The 21,276-nt window shown below is 41.8% G+C and overlaps 1 protein-coding gene across 4 annotated transcripts in view; it reads right to left on the bottom strand.

Annotated features, from left to right (window-relative positions):
- The window catches only part of selenoo1 (selenoprotein O1), a 47,756-nt gene extending 27,362 nt beyond the window's left edge, over positions 1–20,394 (bottom strand). For 2 of the 4 annotated variants that reach the window (XR_011882945.1, XM_072241379.1), the window contains exons 1-8: positions 19,880–20,394; positions 15,665–15,868; positions 15,385–15,565; positions 11,790–11,920; positions 9,569–9,849; positions 7,087–7,243; positions 5,012–5,197; positions 3,918–4,074 (exon numbers count right to left, since the gene is read on the bottom strand). Coding sequence is in view for 3 of the 4 variants with exons in the window: in XM_072241379.1 (XP_072097480.1) it covers positions 3,918–4,074; positions 5,012–5,197; positions 7,087–7,243; positions 9,569–9,849; positions 11,790–11,920; positions 15,385–15,565; positions 15,665–15,868; positions 19,880–20,379 (1,797 nt within the window). In the remaining variant the exon portion in view is untranslated. Of the gene's footprint in view, positions 1–731; positions 2,303–3,917; positions 4,075–5,011; positions 5,198–7,086; positions 7,244–9,568; positions 9,850–11,789; positions 11,921–15,384; positions 15,566–15,664; positions 15,869–19,879 lie in introns of those variants that run through there. The other 2 variants (XM_072241378.1, XM_072241380.1) reach the window with 2 other exon arrangements.
- Between the last annotated feature and the right edge of the window lie 882 nt (positions 20,395–21,276).

Raw genomic sequence — 21,276 nt, forward strand, 5'->3', positions numbered from 1 at the left:
CTCACATGCTACTTTTTCCTTGTATTTTGACACATTTTGATAAGTGTTTCATCTCTTGAATTTGGCCATGGTGTGGTAATGTATAGGTGATACATGATGTGTTACCTTGTAGGATCTGGTTATAACTTTGCTTTACTACAATGAGATGAAGATTTACAGCACACCTTAGCTTTTATGTATTTGTCAAAGTCCATTGGAACCTGTGCCTTGCTTTTATATCTTGGTCTTTTCCCTTGCTTGGTATCCTCTTTAGTATTATTGGGTAGCCTACTTTCATATTCCATCTTTACCTTCTTAATGGCTTTTTGAGTTACCTTCCATTGGTATTTAAAAGCTTCCCTAGTGCAGCATTTACAGGGATGAATGTTCGGACAGAGATCAGTGCGGAGGAACGAGTGGGCAAGGGAATCACGGAGAGAGTGATCCCTGTGGAAAATACAGAGTGGGGGAGAGGGAAAGAAGCATTTAGTGGTAGAATCCCATTGCAGATGTTGGAAGTTACAGAGGATGATATACTGGATGGAGAGACCCATGGTATGGTAAAGGCAAGCAGAATTCTATCCCCATTCTATTGGCAGGAAGATGGGGTAAGAGTAGATGAACAGAGATAGAGTTCAATGCCCCTACAGTGCAAGGTTGAAATGGTAATGCACTTTCTGAAATACCTCCTTCACTGGATGTGAAGTATTTTAGCAATGTTCTAATAATGTACACACAATATAAAAAAAATGTACTGTTCTTTTATTCATTTATTGTACCCGTTAATGGCTTATTTACCATCATACTGATAAAGCAAAGTAGCTGAACAATTTGCATAAATTTTAAAAAGCATCAGTTCTGTTTAATCCTTCATAACCAAAATGCTACTTTGAATAGTGTCAACTTATATAAAAATAATCATTGAGGAAGTACAGTGCAAATTACCATGCAAGGAACTATAGCCTGTTTGTGCGTTAACATTTCTTAATGCTGAGAATTTTAAGAGTACAGCAGTTTCCACATCTTACAAAAATAGCCCAGTGTATCAGGGTTGATATTTTTGTATTCATGATTACAGATTTTATCTGGAGTTTCCATTTCCAATTTAAAGCAGCACCTCAGCTGGTGACGAAACGCCCGCTAGCTGATTGCCAAGCTTGGCAAACATCAGATCAACGCCTCAATCTGAGCTACGAATATTCATCTAGACTCCTAACTCTCTGCCTCAGTCCAAAGTTCTATATCCTCATTAAGGCAATGTAATTTCATGACTGAAATACTTAAAGGAACTGAATACAGTAACAATTAATGTGCCCTTCAGCTGAATAAAATTCTTGTCTTCAAAACTTATGGTAAAATCACTCAACATACTTTAATCAGTGGTTCCAAATGGTAATGTTTAGTTTACAATTACACAAACTCCTGACTCCTAAACCAACTATTCCTATGAATACTGTGCATTGCTTACTCATTCATGTTGTCAGCAGTCTGTTTTCTACTAAACATATAGAAATTTAATCCTCACATCATCCAAAAAACATGAATTAGGCTTTTTAAAAAAAATAGACTTCTATAGTTAGTCTTCTTATTACAAACCTTTACTGCAGTTGCAAACGAAATATATCATCCTGACTGCGGATACAACTGCACAGGCGAGCATGTGAAATGCCAAATGCCAAAGCATAGAAGGCAATGACCTGCATAGTGGAAAATAAGAGTACTGCATATATAGGTACTAGGAGGCTGGTTCAGATGGTAGGGCCTGTTTCTATACTATAGCTGCTTGCAAAACTGTTAGCATTTCACTCCAACAATCTCAAACAATTCATGTATCAAAGAGACATGTAATCTTTAAATAGACATTTCAACATTTCCTATCCCTAAGGTTTTCATGCTGTGTTTCAGCTGACTACATTGTGGTCAAGGTAACTTATTCTTTATATTCCAATGAGGCAGAAAGACTTAAGAATCATCCGGTACTGCTTTTCGTACAGCGAAATCTCCATTTTACATCTGTTGCGAGGAAAAAGTGGTACTCTATTTACCTTGTTGTGGCTTCTCCACTGTGTACAGGAAACTTCAGTTTAACAGTCAATTTCTAACAGCTGTGAGTTAACAAGAAGCCAAAACAAGGTTGTTATGAAGATCAGGTAACTAAAAGTTTCCCAGCCCAGTCCGGTGGCTTGCTGTGGTATGGTATTCTCTTGCTACTTAATTGATCACATGATGCTATAGCCTCCTCTGTTGCTTCTTGGACCAGGTCTTCATCCACACACGGTCCCTCACTGTATGGTTGCTCAAGAAGCCTTAAAACCCGTCTAACCTAAAGGAACATGATCGACTTTTAAGCATGGCCAAAACAGCTCACTATGAAATTTGCTAACTACATCTAAATCAGAAATTCCAAACAATTTTAAATCCTTAGCTTTGATCAACAGTTTTTAAAGACAGTTCTTTTTTGCTACTTTCATTTAATAAACAATTGACAAGGAAGCGGCAGATGGAATACAATGTCAGGAAGTGTCTGGTCATGCACTTTGGTAGAAGGAATAAAAGTGTAGAATATATTCTAAATGGGGAGAAAATTCAAAAATCTGAGGTGCAAAGGGACTTGGGAGTTCTCGTACAGGATTTGCTCAAGGTTAACCACACACTGAATCGGTGTTGAGGAAGGCAAATGCAATTTAGCATTGATTTTGAGAGGACTAAAATATAAAAACAAGGATGTAATGCTGAGACTTTATAAAGCACTGGTGAGGCCTCACTTGGAGTACTGTGAGCAGTTTTGGACCCCTTATCTAGGAAGGGATGTGCTGACATTGGAGGGGGTTCAAAAGAGGTTCACGAAAATGATTCCAGGATTGAGAGGCTTATCATATGAGCAGCAGTGACAGCTCTGGGCCTGTACTCACTGGAATTTAGAAGTGGGGGGGGGGGGAAGAGAGATCATTGAAACCTATCGAACCCTTAAAGACCTACATAGAGTGGATGTAGAGGGGATGTTTCCTATAATGGGGGACCGGAGGGCAGAACCTCAGAATAGATGGATATCCATCTACAATGGAGATGAGGAATTTATTTAACAGAGTGCAGTTAAAGGTGGCTGATGAGGCCAGTTCATTGAATGTATTTAAAGTGGAGGTAGGTCAGGGCATGGAAGGTTACCGGGAGAAAGCAGGAGAACAAGGTTGAGAGAGAAATGAATCAGTCATGATGGAATGGCAGAGGAGACTTGATGGGCTGAATGGCCTAATTCTGCTCCAATGTCTTATGGTCTAATTAATTGACTCAACTTACCCATTTCTACTAGAATAGAATAATTATTTCCTGGCATTGTAATAAATGATTCAAGATGATTTGATTGAAAATTTATGCAGTCTTTTTTCACAATTCAAATAAAATTCATTACTTGTACTGATTGTAATCTATAATCTACAGTATGAACACGTTTAAACTGAAAATTTGAACTAGTTTCAGGGAAAGGGTATTTAGTATTTTCCATAGTAGATATCTGCATTCTCCACCACCATTTTATATACACATATATCTGCAGGGCGACTCATGCAAATTTTAGGGATATTTAACATCTTACAGCAAGTCTGGAAGAGCAAAGAAAATAAGTCTTGATTAAAAATCTAAATATTGACTAAAACAGTCCTTTACAATTATTTTAGAACATAGTATTTTGAGATTTTGCAAAGGAAATTCTTCCTTTGACAGGAGTAATTGTCATTAATCAATGAATGCTGCAGAAGGTAGGGGCTGCATTTATTAAAGATTTTGAACCATAATATCTGGGTGAGTTGGAATGCTATTCTTACCTAACTTACATCTATTGTCATGTAAAATTTAATGTTTTGTCCTCAAACACTGATCTGCAGAAGGATTTCTATTTTGCATGTAATTATTTTGAAATTAGTTTATTGAAATTTACCCACCTCTGAGAAGTCCCCATCCTCCGCTGCTGATATTGCATTTTGTGCAATGTAATTTCTCAGGATAAATTTTGGGTTGTTTGCATTCATCACTTCCACTCGTTTAGTGTTTAGTTCATCAACATCATCAGCACCCTCCGCTTCATTCTCCAAACGAGACCTGAAAGGCAACAGAAAAATGGAATATCCACATCTAATCAGATAAAGCACCATGAAGGCTCAAAGATGAATACTCATAAATATCAGTGCACAATAACCCTTTCAAATACACTTCAAAATGGGGAATTCAGTCATTAGCATTGACATCTTCATACCGAACACTTAATACAATTTAGAGCTTGAACTTTGTAGAAACAATTAAATAGATTTTAAAATTAAGAAATAAGAGTTTTTTCTAATAAAGTTTTGTACTTAAATATAGAAAAGTAAATTGCAATCTAGCAAACTTTGAAAAATACAATACAATTTGTGAGTTGGTTAAACATGAAGTATTAGTTGTACAAGTTCATTCCTTACTGAATCCATAAATGCAAGAAAAAAAAACTATGACTCATAAAAATCAAAATCTACCAAGTGGAGATCTAACTGGGGTGTATAAAACTAGCTTGAGTAAATGGAAATATCTATTTTAGCTAGAGGGAACAGAAGTTGAGAAAATATCATGTGTGGTGAGTGTCCAGGAGTCTACTGCCTGAAAAGACAGACACAAACTTCAATGACATGAAAGTGTCCTAGGATGGGTACTTGAACAGCCATGACTTGCAGGGCTCTTTCCTGGTGCTGGAATGTGGGAATGGAATAGGAAGTTCTCTTTTAGCCAGTGCAGATATAATGGCCCAAGTGACTCTACCTGTCCTAAATTCCCGCCGCTGCCTGTAAGGAGTTTGCATGTTCTCCCCATGACTGTGTGGGTTTTCTCCCCCAGTCCAAGGATGTACCAGCCAATTGTCATTGTAAACTGTCCCACGATTAGGCTAGGATTAAATTGGGAGTTGTTGGGGGCGGCAGCTCAAAGGTCGGAAGGGCCTATCTCAATACAGTAAGATTTTTACAATGCTTATTTCAACTGTAGATTGATTTTTGTTGCAATTTCTAACCTGTATTTTTGTAGCCAGTCTGTCCAGGCTTTCTTGAGTTTGTTTTGTAGCTCTTCTGTTGTCATCTGCTGGAGCTCTGAGAAGCGCTCTATTCGATCCAGCTCCTTAGCAACTCCCCTTTTGTCACCAATCAGTTCAAAGAGCTGTGGATTCGATTGAGATAGGGCCAGCAAAATGGACAGCTGCCTGTGTGGACAATCAGAACACCAAGTCATAATCTGAAAAATTCAATCTAACTCAAAGCACTTAAAAAAATTAAACCTTTTAAAAATGTATGTTTTCAAACACAAATTATTGTATATAAAGCATATCAGAGTTGATGTTATGCTGAAACAATGACATTAACATTCAGGAGTTAGATAGCATCTGTGAGAACCAATGAAAGTCAACCTTTCAGGCCAAAAGTTCTTTACCAGAACTGGAAATGTGAGAAAGCAAATGTGTTTCAACTTGCAGACGGAGGGATGGAAGGGTGAAGACAGAAGTTGTCCTGGCAATGCAGATATTTCCACACACAGAAAATGCTGGAGGCAGCATCTATGGAAATTAATAAACAGTCGATGTTTTGGGCCAAGAGAGACCCTTCTTCAGGACTGGAAAGGAATGGGGAATGTGCCAGAATAAAAAGGTGTGGGGAGGGGAAGGATAGCTGGAAGGTGAGAGGTGAAGCTGGGTGAGTGGGAAAGGTAGAGTGGAAGGAATCTGATAGGAGAGGAGAGTGGACTATAGGAGAAAGGGAAGGGGGAGGGGACCCATGGGGAAGTGTTAGGCAGGTGAGAAGAGGTAAGAGGCCAGAGTGGGGAATATTGGGGGGGGGGGGGGGGGAGGATATTTTTTTTAACCACACGGAGAAATCAATATTCATGCCATCAGTTGGAGGCAACTGAGACTGAATATATTGTGTTACTCCTCCACCCTGAGGCACCTTGGCACAAGAGGAGGCCATGGACCGACATGTCACAACGGGAATGGGAATTAAAATGTTAGGCCACCAGGAAGTTCTGCTTTTTTACTTTTTTATTTCTAGTACTGGCAGGTGGAGAGAGAAAGGAATATGATGGATACAAATCTGAAACACCCAGCAGACAATATGGTATCTACAAAGAGACAACAAAAAGGCCAGTTAAATTTAGATGTAGATGACCTTACATCAGAACTAGCTTGTTAAAGGTGCTGAATTAACAGTGTTTGGGGGCCTGCAACATACCAGACGGAAGATGTGGTGCTGGTCCTCTATTTCATATTCAGCATCATTAGAAAAATGTAGGAAGCCAGCAAGAGAGAGGTCAAAGGGTGGAATGGAGGATTAAAGGAAAGGACAACAAAAAGTTCAGGATTCCTCAGGTGGGATAAACTGAGGTGTTCAGCATTGTGAATTCCCAATCTGTCTTCAGTTTCTCCATGTAGGGAAGGCTGCATTATACACATGCAAAACATTGCAGTACACCATTCTAGTCACCAGTCGGTCACTTCAATTCCCCACTTTGCTCAGAGCTCTTTGTTTTTTTGCTTTCTCACAGTGTTCCAATGATGCCTAGAGTAAATCTGAGGACGTAGTCTAGGCTCATTTCCCATATTTAGGCATGTTACATACCTTAGGACTCAATGTTGAATTCAACAATTTCATAAAACTATTTCTGATAAAACAGAAACAAGAGAAAATGTGCAGATGCTGGAAATCCAAATAACACACACACAAAATGTTAGAGATATTCAGCATTTAGCATCTGTTAAAACAGGCCGGTTTATGTTAGGCCAGCTACTCTCGCATTAACTTTATTTTCTCTCCCTGCAGATGCTGCTTGACCTGCTGAGTGTTTGTGACATTTTCTACTTTAGTTTCAGATTTGCAATGTCTGCAGTTTTTCACTTCAATAACTGCTGAACTGCGTGAGCAGAATTAATCAGGTACTTTTACACACCAGTGAGTATTTAATTGTTTTATTAAGACTATTGAGAAAAATAACAAACAATAAATCTTCTTGGCAAAATTTTAATCAAGTTGGTTAGGCGCAAGCTTATCTTAATATAGAAATGTATGAATCAGAATATAGAAAAGCACTGCACTTTCTTACCGAGGATCCATAGCTGGAGTGAAAGCTAATTTCAGATCTTCCAGTGATGCACATTGCTCAATTAGTTTTCCAAGGAAATCTCCCAAAGTGAAAGATGTGGCTGATCCAGGAATTGGAAAATTACTAAGTAAACGGAAGCAGTTTGTAAAATCCGCACCTGAATGAAACAAAAACATGTCATCTAAAATGTGCTTGAATTTCTAACCCTTTTAATTTGCAGTTTTTGTACAAATATAACAGTAAGCATATGGGACTGGATTTTGTAGTCGTATGGGTGTCATTACATTGTGAAAGGCGGGGCATCCTTGGGATCTCCACAACTGATGAGGAAATACTGTTACTCTCTGTGACTTAGCATTCCTACATCTATTTACAAAATACCATTATGTAAAATACCCTGTAAAAACTGAGCTTTTTATGTAAAAGAAAGCAAACAAGCATTAAAAAAATCCACAATTCGTTGTTAAGCTCCTTGAACATAAAATATTTATTTTATTTAGCGATACAACGTGGAATAGGCCCTCCTGGCCCTTTGAGCCGCGCTGCCCCAGCAACCCCTGACAAATCCAATTTAATCCTAGCTTAATCACGGGACAATTTACAATGACCAATTAACCTATCCAGTACTTCTTGGACTGTGGTAAGAAACCAGAGAAAACCACGTGTTCCATGAGGAGGGTGTATGGAGACTTCTTACAGAGGACGCCGGGAATGAACTCCTAACTCTGACACCCTGAACTGTAATAGTGTCACACTAACCGGTATGCTTTTGTGATGCCCAAATCTAATTACTTAGAATTGGATTATAATTGCCATATGTAAATACTTCAAAATCTAATGGATTGAAAATAATTTTATTAAGATCTGGTATTCACACTCTTCATTTTATAAACTACTAAAAATGTGCTTATTCCTTCCCTCATACTGTTTGAGAATCTTTCAGTGAGACTGGCAACTCTACCAGGAGTTAAAAAATGTGAGGTCCATGGCCACAAGATATTCTGGGACACCTTTATGGCCAGTAATTGATTCAAATTCCACAACATAAAAAATACCAATTACATTGATATCTAGGCAAAGGCATTTAGGATACAGTTCGTCCCCAGGTTACAGCACGGCTCTATTACTAAGAATTGTTCATAACTAAAACAGTTCACAAGTCAGAAATGAGGCCACAAACCGAGGTCCCACATGGCAGAAGATGCCTATGAAGGAGGGCTACCCCACTGGAACAGATATTCTGGAGAACTATTTCAAATTTTACCTTGCCATTCTTAATAATAAAGTCGTCTGCCTGCGTTTGACTGGTCTTCCTCTCTCTCTTGCTAGCTGCTGTCGGAGGAAAGCGCACCAGTCTTGAGATCCACGTTGCAAGGATTAATTAGAGGGTGTGGACTTGTTTTGGGGGACTTTGGGGTTCATGTTGCACGTGTTCCTGGTTTCTAGTTTCTGTTTTTTATTGCTGCTTTTGAGCGGTTTGATCAGGGTGATGGATGCGGTCAGGGGTGCTTCAGTGAAAATTGCTTTGCCCCGCAGCCTGCAGTGTACTAATGGTGCGACACTGAACTGAATTAAACTGAATACTACTGGACTCCTGGTTTGATGTTCCATGTGTTTCCTGCTTGCTTTTTGCAATTTGTGCTTTTATCACGTTTTGTTTTATGTTTTCTTTAATGGGTTCCATGGTGTTTCTTCGTTTTATGGCTGCCTGTGGGCAAATGATTCTCTGAGTTGTATTCTGTATTCATACTTTGATAATAGATGTATTTTGAATAATTGAAATTAGCAGGTTCAGCCTAAGTCTTTGAGTAATAATGATATTCTTTCAAAAGATATTACTACTGAAGTATTAATGACTGTTTTAAAATAAGTACCGCTACTGGCCCAGATGTTACGTTGTTAAGACAGGATTCACAAAAAGGACATAGTCATCAAGGACATAGCTGAAAAATTCCAGCTAGTGTCAAGAACCGTCACTTGCAGTTCTGCAGCAGCCAGAAAATCCATCCCACTGATCTCACAACTGCTCATTCATGTAACAGGCTGTTCAAAAGGTGTTTGTAGGAAGACCTTTCTCTCTCTCTAGCACCCAAGGATGGATGCTATTCAGAATCAGAATTAGGTTTAATATTGCTGGTATGGGTTGTGAAATTTGTTGTTATGCAGTAGGAGTACATTGCAGTACATAATAAAAACTACAAATTACAGTAAGTATATATTAAAAAGTTAAATTAAATCGCTAACCCTTCTCTTTCAAGCCTCCCATTCTAAATTTTAATAAATTGATTTCATCTTCAAGGTGATTGGAAAAAAAGAAAAACAGATAGAATTAGGGAGACAGTAGCAATTATTTTTAAGGAATGGTTAGAGTGGGAAAATAGAATCAAAAATTAAGAACAGTTTGTAAGTAATCTTGTGTTAAATTGTCTTAACATTTGCAGTTATATTTACTTCTGAAAAAAGCATAAACTATCCTACAAACCTGTTAAATGGAAAACACGCAAAAGATCAGAAACTAATTCTTCATCTTCTGCCTTCTCACATCTAAGTAGTCCCAATTTCTTTCTCATCTTTTGCAGGAAGTGTTGGTCAAACTCTGAATTAAATTCTTCTTCAACGATAGACTGGCCCACTTCCAGGGGCAGCTCAGGAACCAAGGCTTCTGCCAGTTTGCCCAGGTTCCACTTACAGATTTCAGGCTGTCGGTTATAAGCATAGCGGCCTCTGTTATCAGAAGCATTACATACATAATCCGGATCAAACCTTAAATGGTTGGAGGAAGAAATGAGTCATTATATTGATCATTGTTAATATAATCTTTGCAGTAAAATAAATTACTTTATTTGGTTATCCATAACCTTAACTAGTTTATAGAATTCCCCCAACAGTAACAGAGATGCTGAAGAACAGATTGGGAGGCAGATTTTGGAAAGGTGCAAAAATAACAGGGTTGTTGTCATGGGGGGGGGGGGGGGGAGAGACTTCAACTTTCCTAATATTGATTGGCACCTCCTTAGTGCAAAAGTTTGAATGGGGCAAAACTTGTTAGGTGTGTCCTGGAAGAATTCCTGACTCAATATGTTGACAGGCAGTCTTGAGGAAGAGCCATATTGGATTTGGTGCTAGGCAACAAACCAGGTCAGGGGTCAGATATCTCAGGTCAGCACAGTGACCACAACTTCCTGACCTTTACTACAACTACTGTTTAATTTAACAAATGTATTAGAATTAAGTAAAACATTATAATCTAGCCTTTTCCCACAATTTGTCATTTTTTAATTAGTGTGAATTATTAGGGTAGAGATATCAAACAGTAGAGGATATAATTTTAAGATTAGAATGAGGGAGCTTGAAGACTATGTGAGGGGCAAGTAGATGCCTGGAATGGGTTACCAGGGTAGTAGTAGAAGCAGGCAGTTTAATGGAGTTTAAGAAAGATCAGGAGTCCCCAACCTTGAATCCATGGACTCCTCAGTTAATGGTAAAGGTCTATGACAAAAAAAAATGCTGGGAACCTCTGTCTTAGACACATGAATGTGAAGGGAATGGTGGGACACAGGTTACACAGGAGGAGGACATTTTGTATAAATTGGCATCAACATCACCACAACATTGAGGGACCAATGGCCTGTCCAGAGCTTTACTATGTTCTATAAATTAACAGTTACAGTCTCAGTTGGCAATCTTTTGGTCCAGCATTGACCATTATTAGATGAAAAGCATAAGGTGCTATTCTGTACTACGTTTGTATATCTAGTGCAGGCCCTGGATATAAGAAACAGTTAACTGCTGAGTTTAAAAAAACTGCCATCACATAGATCAAGTTTTGATTCAGTTGCTTATAAATGCTTTTGTTTGGGCACAACAAATAGCTGGAGGGAATAGAAATGTAGCAACAACAATATTCATGATGTGTCTACAGTCGAAAACACAGCATCACATCAACTGGAGAGTACAACATCACATTCCTGTTACATTATGTTTACATAACCATAGTTCTAACAGTTTTTTTTAAACCAGAGTTTGAAACTTGACTTATGAAGTTCCAGGAAAATTAAAAAGAAAATACTAACTAGATTTTGATTTTTAGTTAATGGAAAACCGATTCAGAATTCAATATTTATTTTCTTTAAGAGTCCAAAGGCAATGGTACAAATACAAGGGAATTAAGAATGCACAAATTATTACTGAAATTATCAGCACAGACATGGTGGTCCAAAGGGCTTATTTCTGTTCAATGCTCTAACTTATGTGTCAATGCAACATCATTACTTTTCAAGATGCTGAAATTCTAAGATAGGATATTAATTGTACAAAAGTCTGCACCTATCTCAGGCTGATATGCAGCATATACAAACGCTTGGAGAGTTTCAAAGCAGAAACTCCCTCACCCAGCTAAAAAGGCAGTGTGTGGGCAAAATAATAAATATAGCAACATAAATATTTAATAAACTTGAAAAAGGCAAATGTTGAAAACTTGAAATGAAAACAGAAAGTGCTGAAAACAACAGGCCAGTCAGCATCTATGGAGAGAAAAATTATGTTAATATTTCACCTTTCAACATTTACTGTTTTTATTTAATAACCTCCTTGTAAAGGCTGTTACAATATTAACATGACTTGCAGTAAACAGGATCTTACAGACTGAAAGCTATGGTGTATTTGGATAGAATTATTCCTAGATATGTTCGAAGTCTATATACCTGTCCATAAAGCCAAAAGGTCCATAGTCGATGGTGAGTCCAATAATACTCATGTTGTCTGTATTTAGAACACCATGACAAAAGCCAACACTTTGCCATTCAGCAGCCAGTCTGGCTGTCCGCTTGGTTACCTGTAGATTTAGAAACAGAGAAGAGGAGGAATGGCAGCAGGCCATTCAGGCCTTCCAGGCTGTTCCACCATTCAATACCACCATCATGCCTGATTCTCAACTGGATTACTATATTCCCAATTTAAATACCACATTCCTACTCTATCTTTGTATCCCTCTTAGATTTTCCGTTGTCCAAAAAATGTTTATTTACTGAGATACAGCACGGAATAGGCCCTTCTGACCTTTCGAGCCACCACTGCCCAGCAATTCCCCGATTTAACCCTAGTCTAATCATGGGACAATTTACAATGACCAATTAACCTACCAACCGGTATGTCTTTGGACTGTGGGAGGACACTGGAAAACCTGAAGGAAACCCACACAGTCACGGGGAGGACGTACAAACTCCTCACAAGCAGTGGCAGGAATTGAACCCGGGTCGCCTGTACTGTAAAGCACTGTGCTAACCACTATGTTACCATGCCTCCGTATATATATATATATTCATCAACTTGGCCTCCACAGGCTCCTGTGGTATAGAATTCTACAGGTACACTTCTCTCTGAATGAACAAATTTATGTCCTATCATTCCTATGTCTCTTATACCATATCCTGCGACCACAACTCTACTCCACAGTTCGAAGCTCTGACCTAACTAGGGGAGAACACTCTTCCTCCACCCATCTCATGTGGGACCATTCTTGGCTATATATTAAAGTCAATAATTCGATTTAATAATTACATTTTGAAAACTTCCCAAATTCAAGGAAATTGGTTGCTGTTTGTGTTCAGTTATCTTCATACCAGTTGAATGGAACACTGTTGCAGGAAAGCAGCATCCATCATCAGGGATCCCCACCGCCCAGGTCATGATCTCTTCTGGCTGCTGCCCTCAGGAGGAAGGTACAGGAGCCTCAGGACTCACACTTCCAGATTCAGGAACTGTTACTATCCCTCAACCATCAGGCTTTTGAACCAAAGGGGATAACTTCACTCAACTTCTCTTGCCCCATCATTGTAATGTTCCCACATCCAATAGACACTTCATCTCATCTTTCTAATATTTATTATTACTTATTTCTGTTTGTATTTGCATAATTTATTGTCTTCTGCACACTGATTGAAAGTTGGGCGGCCTTCCAGTGACTCTGTTATGGATGTCATTTTATAGATTTTTTGAGTATGCCCATAAGAAAATGAATCTCAGAGTAGTATATGGTGACACATATGTACTTTGCTAATAAATTACTCTGAGCTTTGAAGGATCAAACAACTAAACCTCAGTATATCCAGTTTCTAAATGGTCAAAATGTTAAATGTGCCAAATCTTTGTCATTTGATCGGGGTCACCCAACCTGCCTACGACTTTGGCACAATACTGTGTTTGTCAATGTGACGCGGAAAAAGAGTTTGTAAATCTGTTGGGAGAAAAGGATGTTGAGAATGGCGAGGGTGGAGTGCCGTGGGAGGGGTGTGGACAGGTGACATGGGGGGGGTGGCGGGGGGCATGACACACCCAGGCCCGAGGCACTAGGCAATCAAACTAAACAAGTTGGTTTATTGATCATTAGACAATGTCTCCCACTCCTTCCTCTCTCAATTCCCTTTTTCAAACCACGATTCCCCTCTCCCTGCCCCCTTCACACTCTCAGTCCACAAGAGACCCATATCAGAATCAGGTTTATCATCACTCACACGTGTCATGACATTTGTTTTTTGCAGCAGTACAGTGGAAAACATAAACTTACTACAGTACTGTACAAAAGTCTTTGGCACCCTAGCTATATACATGTTCCTGAGACTTTTTCCCACAGTACTGTACCATCGCCACAGTACTCAATACTGATCATCAATAACAACAGCCTCTTTGCTTTGAAGCCAGGGTAGATTCTTCAGAATCTTCAGTTACTAAACCCAGCAGGACCGTTTCTACTGACAGGAGAAGGGGCAAAGGTACGTTACTGGTGCCTTAAAACCAGTCACTTTGGGCAGATGGGGCTCTTCAGCTGTGGTTGGCAGCTCATCTAGAAGGAAAATTGATTTTATCTCTACTGCCTTGTGGCTATACCCACTCATGGGGAAGGCTTTGGGAGTAAACCCAGGAGAAACAATCTGGAGCTGGGATCCCTAAGGCAGTCCTATGTTGAGTTCAATGCTGACTGGCAACTCTTGAGAAGCCACTGGTGCCAACGGGTATCGGTCTCTGCCGCTCCTTTGGGTTCATCAGTTGCATGGAGCGGGTCAGCTTGCGGCACAGGCAACGGCTTGCTCTGCATATCCTACTGCCCTGGCCTGTGTAGCACATAGACAGCTAGGATGAAACATCCATCGTCTACTCGACCAACAGAGGCCTCAAGATTTTGAATAAATAGGCAGCATGATGGCATGGCAGTTGGTGCTGCTGCCTCACCATGGTCAGGGCTGACCTCTGACTCATTGTATACATCCTCCCAATGACCACGTGTTTCCACTCACATCCCAAACACATGCTCTGCTTAACTGGCTACTGTAAACGATCACATTGTAGGTTAATGGCAAAAATATTGAAGGAAATTTGTATGTTGGAAAAATAATTATACAGGGATACAGGGAATTAAGGAATGACTGGATGTAACAAACGGAATTGCTCTTATGAATCCAGTGGTCTGAATGGTCTCCTGTTGGTTATTATTATTATTTACACTTGCTTTAAGCACTTTAACTTTGTTAGCGACACAGTAAACTATTGTTATAGAGTCACAGAAAAGTACAGCACAGAATCAGGCCCTTTGAGTCCACACTGAGCTTCTCTTCTCTTAAACATTGAAATTGGGCTCGCATGCACCACTTGTTCCACACTCTCACCACCACCCATGACCCCTGGTTGTAGTCTCACCCCTCAGTGGAAAAAGTCTGCTTCCATTTGCCCGATCTATAACCCACATAATTCTGTATACCTCTATCAAATCTCCCCTTAATCTTCTACATTCCAAGGAATAAAATGCTAACCTATCCAACCCTTCCTTATAACTCAGGTCTTCCAGTCCCAGCAATGTCCTTGTAAATTTTCTCTGTACTTTTTCAACCTTATTTACATCTTTGCTATAGACAGGTGATCAAAACTACACACAATTAGTACATCTAACAAAGTTCAATATACTGTACTCAATACTTTGATTTATGGAGGCCAATGTGCAAAAGCTTTCTTTACAACCCCATCTACCTGTGAGACCCCAATATGTCCTTACTCTTCTTTCGGGCTCATCTTTAAACCTTCTTGCCTATGCAAGGAGCCATTTTGGTATTCTTTACCTCAGCTGAGATCAAGTTAATGTAGTAATAAATTAAACTTCCTGGCCCCTGCTAGATTTCAAATTTGAAAGGTGAATATAAACTTTTTATTGCCACAGTACCAACTTGAAAAAATGTAATGTAAATTAAGTCCCCACATTCTTCCGATGGTAAGCAAACGAGCATAAACGCAGAACCGACAAATTGTTACCTCTCTGAAGAAAGCGGCATTCCGCTGTGCCTTGTCCTGACGATATGCATGTTGAACTTCAGGATAGAATGTCTCGATGACGTAGTCAAGCATTTGAATTCTAATATCATTTCTACCAGTACTAGGTCCCTTTCGACCTGTGTGCTCATCCACAGGTTTAAAGATCTCAAAAGATCCAAATCTAATTTAATTAAACAAGATATATTAATGACTCATTAACTAAAATTTATATTTGTAAAATACTAAAAATGGATACAGATCACACCAAAAATAGAAATACCGTAGAAATGTCGGGGCAATACGGAGGACAATAGTGCATCTTTCATATTTTGGATGCCCGTCATAGAATATGTCCCTGATGACTTTAGAATTGGATGTTACACAAGTTCCACCTCGTGTTGTCGGTATTCCAAGGTGGTACATGGCCTCGCTACAAAGAAATTCTCTTATACTGGAGCGAAGCACTTTACGACCATCTGACTGTCTGTTGAAAATAAATTTGAACACAACCACAAATTAGGAACTGCGCAAATATATTTAAGTCCAAGTTTACTATGCTATATAGAACTGTAAACCACAGAAATATTAAGTATGTTTGTATTTAAACAGATAAAATATGATGCAGTAGCTTATTTCTCTCCACTAACATTGCATGGAGAATTATCAGAAAGAATATCGTGCATTCTAGTAATGGAACTGTTAGAATGTATGATCCAAATGTAATGTTAAAAACAAGCATTTTAATAACAGTTGTACATGATAAGGAAAGAGGCAAAAGACGTTAAGTAGCAAAATTCTAGCTTCCTAAACAGGTAAACATAAAACATTTCAAATATGCAGGCAAACATTTGTGGTCATTGCTTGATCAGGAATCGGGAGAGATCATGGGGTAAAATTATTTAACAATACCACACGGAATAGATCTTTCGAGCCATGTCGCCCCACAACCCAGATTTTAGCCAAACCTAATCATGGGACGATTTACAATGACCAATTAACCTCCAGACCGCTACGTCTGTGGAGTGTGGGAGGAAACCGGAGCACCCGGGGAAAACTCCCACATTCATTGGGGAGGACTTTCAGAGACTCCTTACAGAACAGCGCAGGAATTGAACTCTGAACTCCAAAACACCCTGAGCTGTAGAAGCGCCCCAGGGAGCAATGCACTTGGCAATATTTCTGTTATTTAATCATTTTTCAGGACATAAGTATCACTGGCATGGACAACATTTATTGTCCAATGCAAATGCCTTCCAGACAATGGTAGTAGGCCACTTGTTTGAACTACTGTAGCCCTTCTAATGAAGTAATTCCACATGCCATTGTTTGGGATATTTAGTTGCAGTGATGAAGGAATGATGATATATTTCAAAGTTGGGACAGTATGCATCTTGGAGTGGAATCTCAATGTGCTGGTGGAGGTCCCTGTAGAAGTTGTTCCGAATACAGAATGCAGGCTCAGTGCCACTGTGGGACAGAGGGAATGAGTGTTTAGATCAGGGGTTCCCAACCTGGGGTCTATGGACCCCTTGTTTAATGGTATTAATCTATGGCATAAATGATGGGGAATCAACCAAGCATACTGCTTTGTTCTGGGTGTCAAGATTCTTGTGCTGTTGGAGCTGTATTTCAGAAACAAACCGAAAACAACCCATTAGTCTTCAGATTTAATCTCTGCAGGAGATGGAAAGGGTTAGGCGGTGAACTACTTGGTGCAGGACACCCAAACTCCGACTTGCTCTTGTAACCACATTTATTTTTCTAGTCAACTTTGATCACTGGCAGCCTGTGATAGTAATGTCACTGAATACCGTAGAAAGATGTCACATCGTCTGGCAAAATATGGAACAAGCTTACTTGTCAGCTAATTAGCCTATGCTAGAGCATTGTCTAGGCCTTGTTGAAATACTTCATTTGCTTTGGAGTGGCAAGGTTTTATTTTGCTTAAAGATATAGTGCGGAATAGGCCCCTCAAGCTACAGTGCCCTGCAACTCCCAAATCAACCCTAAACAATTCTCAATGGTCAATTAACCCAACCTCTACATCTTTGGACCGTGGGAGCTGACTGGAACACGCAGGGGCCACACGGTCACAGGGAGAGCTTACAGACTCTTAAGGTAATGTCGGAATTGAACTTTGAACTCTGACACATATAAGATTATTAGGGGATTGGACACGCTAGAGGCAAGAAACATGTTCCCGATGTTGGGGGAATCCAGAACCAGAGGCCACAGTTTAAGAATAAGGGGTAGACCATTTAGAACGGAGTTGAGGAAAAACTTTTTCACACAGAGGGTTGTGGTTCTATGGAATGCTCTGCCTCAGAAGGCAGTGGAGGCCAATTCTCTGGATTCTTTCAAGAAAGAGTTAGATAGAGCTCTTAATGATAGTGGAGTCAAGGGATATGGGGAGAAAGCAGGAAAAGGGTACTGATTGTGGATGATCAGCCATGATCACAGTGAATGGTGGTGCTGGCTCGAAGGGCCTACTCCTGCACCGATTGTCTATTGACACCCCAAGCTGTAATAGCGTTGTGCTAACTGCAATGCTACGATGGTGCCCACCTTCTAGGACCTGCTAGAGGCCAGGTTCCCCTGTCTGTGCCTGGCGCACCATGAGAAAGCTGTTCTAACACTCCGAGGCCTGGGCAGTTGTAGCTGTTATAAAAAGATGAAACCAGGCAAAACCAGGTTTCATCTAGCACGCGAGGACAGTTCTGGCGGAGTGGGCGGATGAGATCAACAGTGAGAGCCAACAGCCAGGAAGGTGGCTCTACAACACTTTGTGCAGAGCAAACGGCGTGACAAGGCACAGCAGACGTCACGGTCATCCACTGCAACCAATGAAATCCCAGCTTGTGATGCTTGTTTGTACCACTGGGCTCAGACTTGAGGTCGAGCGAGTGGAAGTACCCCAGTGCAGTGGCATTTCCACTTTAAAAACTTTCTTGCACAGGTTTCCTGTCATCATTGGACTCAATGGACAGCCATCACCAGGTGATAGGAGTATGGGAAAGGAGAGATTGTGTTACTGGGTGCTAGCACTGACTTGATTAGCTAAATACAAATTGACAATAAACTGGACTGGTCAAAGAACACTGAGGCTGTCTACAAGAAGGGTCAGAGCCGTCTCTATTTCCTGAGGAGACTGAGGTCCTTTAACATCTGCCGGACGATGCTGAGGATGTTCTACGAGTCTGTGGTGGCCAGTGCTATCACGTTTGCTGTTGTGTGCTGGGGCAGCAGGCTGAGGGTAGCAGACACCAAAAGAATCAACTAACTCATTCGTAAGGCCAGTGATGTTGTGGGGATGGAACTGGACTCTCTGACGGTGGTGTCTGAAAAGAGGATGCTGTCCAAATTGCATGACATCTTGGACAATGTCTCCCATCCACTACATAATGGACTGGTTGGACACAGGAGTACATTCAGCCAGAGACTCATTCCACCGAGACGCAACACAGAGCGTCATAGGAAGTCATTCCCGCCTATGGCCATCAAACTTTACAACTCCTCCCTTGGAGGGTCAGACACCCTGAACCAATAGGCTGGTCCTGGACTTATTTCCTGGCATAATTTACATATTACTATTTAACTATTTATGGTGCAACTATAACAAAAACCAACTTCCCTCGGGATCAATAAAGTATGACTATGACTAAACGGCCTTCTTCGTTTTCATAGTACGCAAGCAACACAAGTCACTCATGTCATATACAAACTGGATTTAATAACTAATTTTGTGGAATATTGAGAATACATAGTTCCATAACTCCCACACTATGACTACACTGTGAAATTAAGTCCGTGCTTATCTAATGCTGTTAAAAACTATGATCCCAAAGTAGTGACATTTCAAATCAACAGTATTTACTAACTAGATTTATAGAAACATCCTCAAAATGAAGGGGAAATGATGGCGGGGGTCTTCCATTCTGTGACAATGGTTGAAATTTGGGGGAAAAAGGAGGGTAGGGATGCTCCTGTCTCTGATGAACCCAGAGGGGCCACTGCACAGGATTGGAAAAAGCCTCAGAAAAGTTGTAAACTCAGCCAGCTCCATCATGGGCACCAGCCTCCCCAGCTGAGGTCATCTTCAAGGAGCAATGCCTCAAAAAGTCGGCACCCATCACTCAGGTCATTGCTACCATCAGGTGGGAGGTACAGAAGCCGGAAAGCACACATTCAACGATCAGGAACAGCTTCTTCCACTCTGACAACACAGTGAACCTATGGACACTACCTCAGTTCCCTCTTTCTGCACTACTTATTTCATATATACTTCTGATCGCAGTTTATAATTTTTATTTTAATACACTGCGTTGTACTGCTGCCGCAAAGCAATACATTCCACGACATCTGCCTGATTCTGAGAAGCCAGACTTTGCTCTAGTCGCTATACCAACAAGTGAGCCGCGGGGCTGAGGAAGTCTGAGCCCCGCCTGGGCGAGCAGAGGGAGCCGGAGAACCCACGCCCCGTTTTGAAAGCTCTGACCTGGAGTAAGGGGTGGGCCCGGCGCCTTTGATCTGCAGCTCCCACCTCCGGCCCTCGGCGCCCAGCACCTCGCCCAGGTACATGGCGGCGCCGTCGCCCAGCTGCCCGGCGAACGAGCCGAACTGGTGACCGCAGTAGCAGTGGGCGGCGGGCTGGGAGCCCTTCAGCACCTGGTTCCCGCTGAAGCACTCGGCCAGCTCCCGCTCGCCCGGTTCCCGCAGCCCAAGGAGAGCGAGGGCGGACGCTGAGTAGGCCACCAGCCGGGGCGCCTCCACCGGCGCCGGCCGCACCAGGGAGAAGCAGGCGCCGGGCACCTGGCGACTGCCCGGTTCGTCACTCGAGTCCACGGGCAGCGACCGCAGCGCCAGGTTGTCGAAACGTAGGTTCTGCAGGGTCGTGGTGCCGGTGAACGCCGAGGCCATCGCCGGAGCGCTGTTACCGGCACCGCGGGACCAACAGCAGGCAGAGCGGGCGACACCCCGCACTGACACCGCTGCCATCGGCAGAAGCAGCGCACCTCCCGCCACAGCGACACTAAGCGGAGGGGCGCCCGCCGCTCGCCTCCTGCCACAGCGACACTAAGCGGAGGGGCGCCCGTCGCTCGCCTCCTGCCACAGCGACACTAAGCGGAGGGGCGCCCACCGGTCACCTCCTGCCACAGCGACACTAAGCGGAGGGGCGCCCGTCGCTCACCTCCTGCCACAGCGACACTAAGCGGAGGGGCGCCCGCCGCTCGCCTCCTGCAACAGCGACACTAAGCGGAGGGGCGCCCGTCGCTCACCTCCTGCCACAGCGACACTAAGCGGAGGGGCGCCCGTCGCTCACCTCCCACCACAGCGACACTAAGCGGAGGGGCGCCCGCCGCTCGCCTCCTGCCACAGCGACACTAAGCGGAGGGGCGCCCACCGGTCACCTCCTGCCACAGAGGGGCACCTGCCGCAGAGCGACACCCAACGGAGGGGTCACCTTGCGGAAGCCGCTGTGACACCCTGTGCATCGCCGTCAGCCGGAGCACCCGAGGAAGCAGTATTGCCGCAGGAGCCTTTCTGCAGCGATAGTAATCAACACCTAAATGTGAATGGGATCTGACCATAAAAATCTGTAAATCTGTCACAAAAAGGGAAGACGTGAAAACTTCTTTGCTTCTCTCTTTGTAGATAACGCCCAACCTGCAGAGATTTCCCGACATTTTCTGTGTTTGTCGTCTACTACTAGCGCTGCCATAATGAAACAAAATGCGAGAAATAACCTGCAGCCTGTGGAGAGAGAAAAATAAGTTAACCTTTTCAGACATGAAATGTAACTGTTTTCCTCCACTGATGCTGTATTTTCGGTCGTTTATTTCTAGTATATTTGATTTTATTTCAGATTTAGAGCACCTACAGTAACATTTTCTC

Source organism: Mobula birostris, chromosome 23, assembly GCF_030028105.1.
Source record: "Mobula birostris isolate sMobBir1 chromosome 23, sMobBir1.hap1, whole genome shotgun sequence".
In the NCBI taxonomy this organism is placed as follows: domain Eukaryota; kingdom Metazoa; phylum Chordata; class Chondrichthyes; order Myliobatiformes; family Myliobatidae; genus Mobula; species Mobula birostris.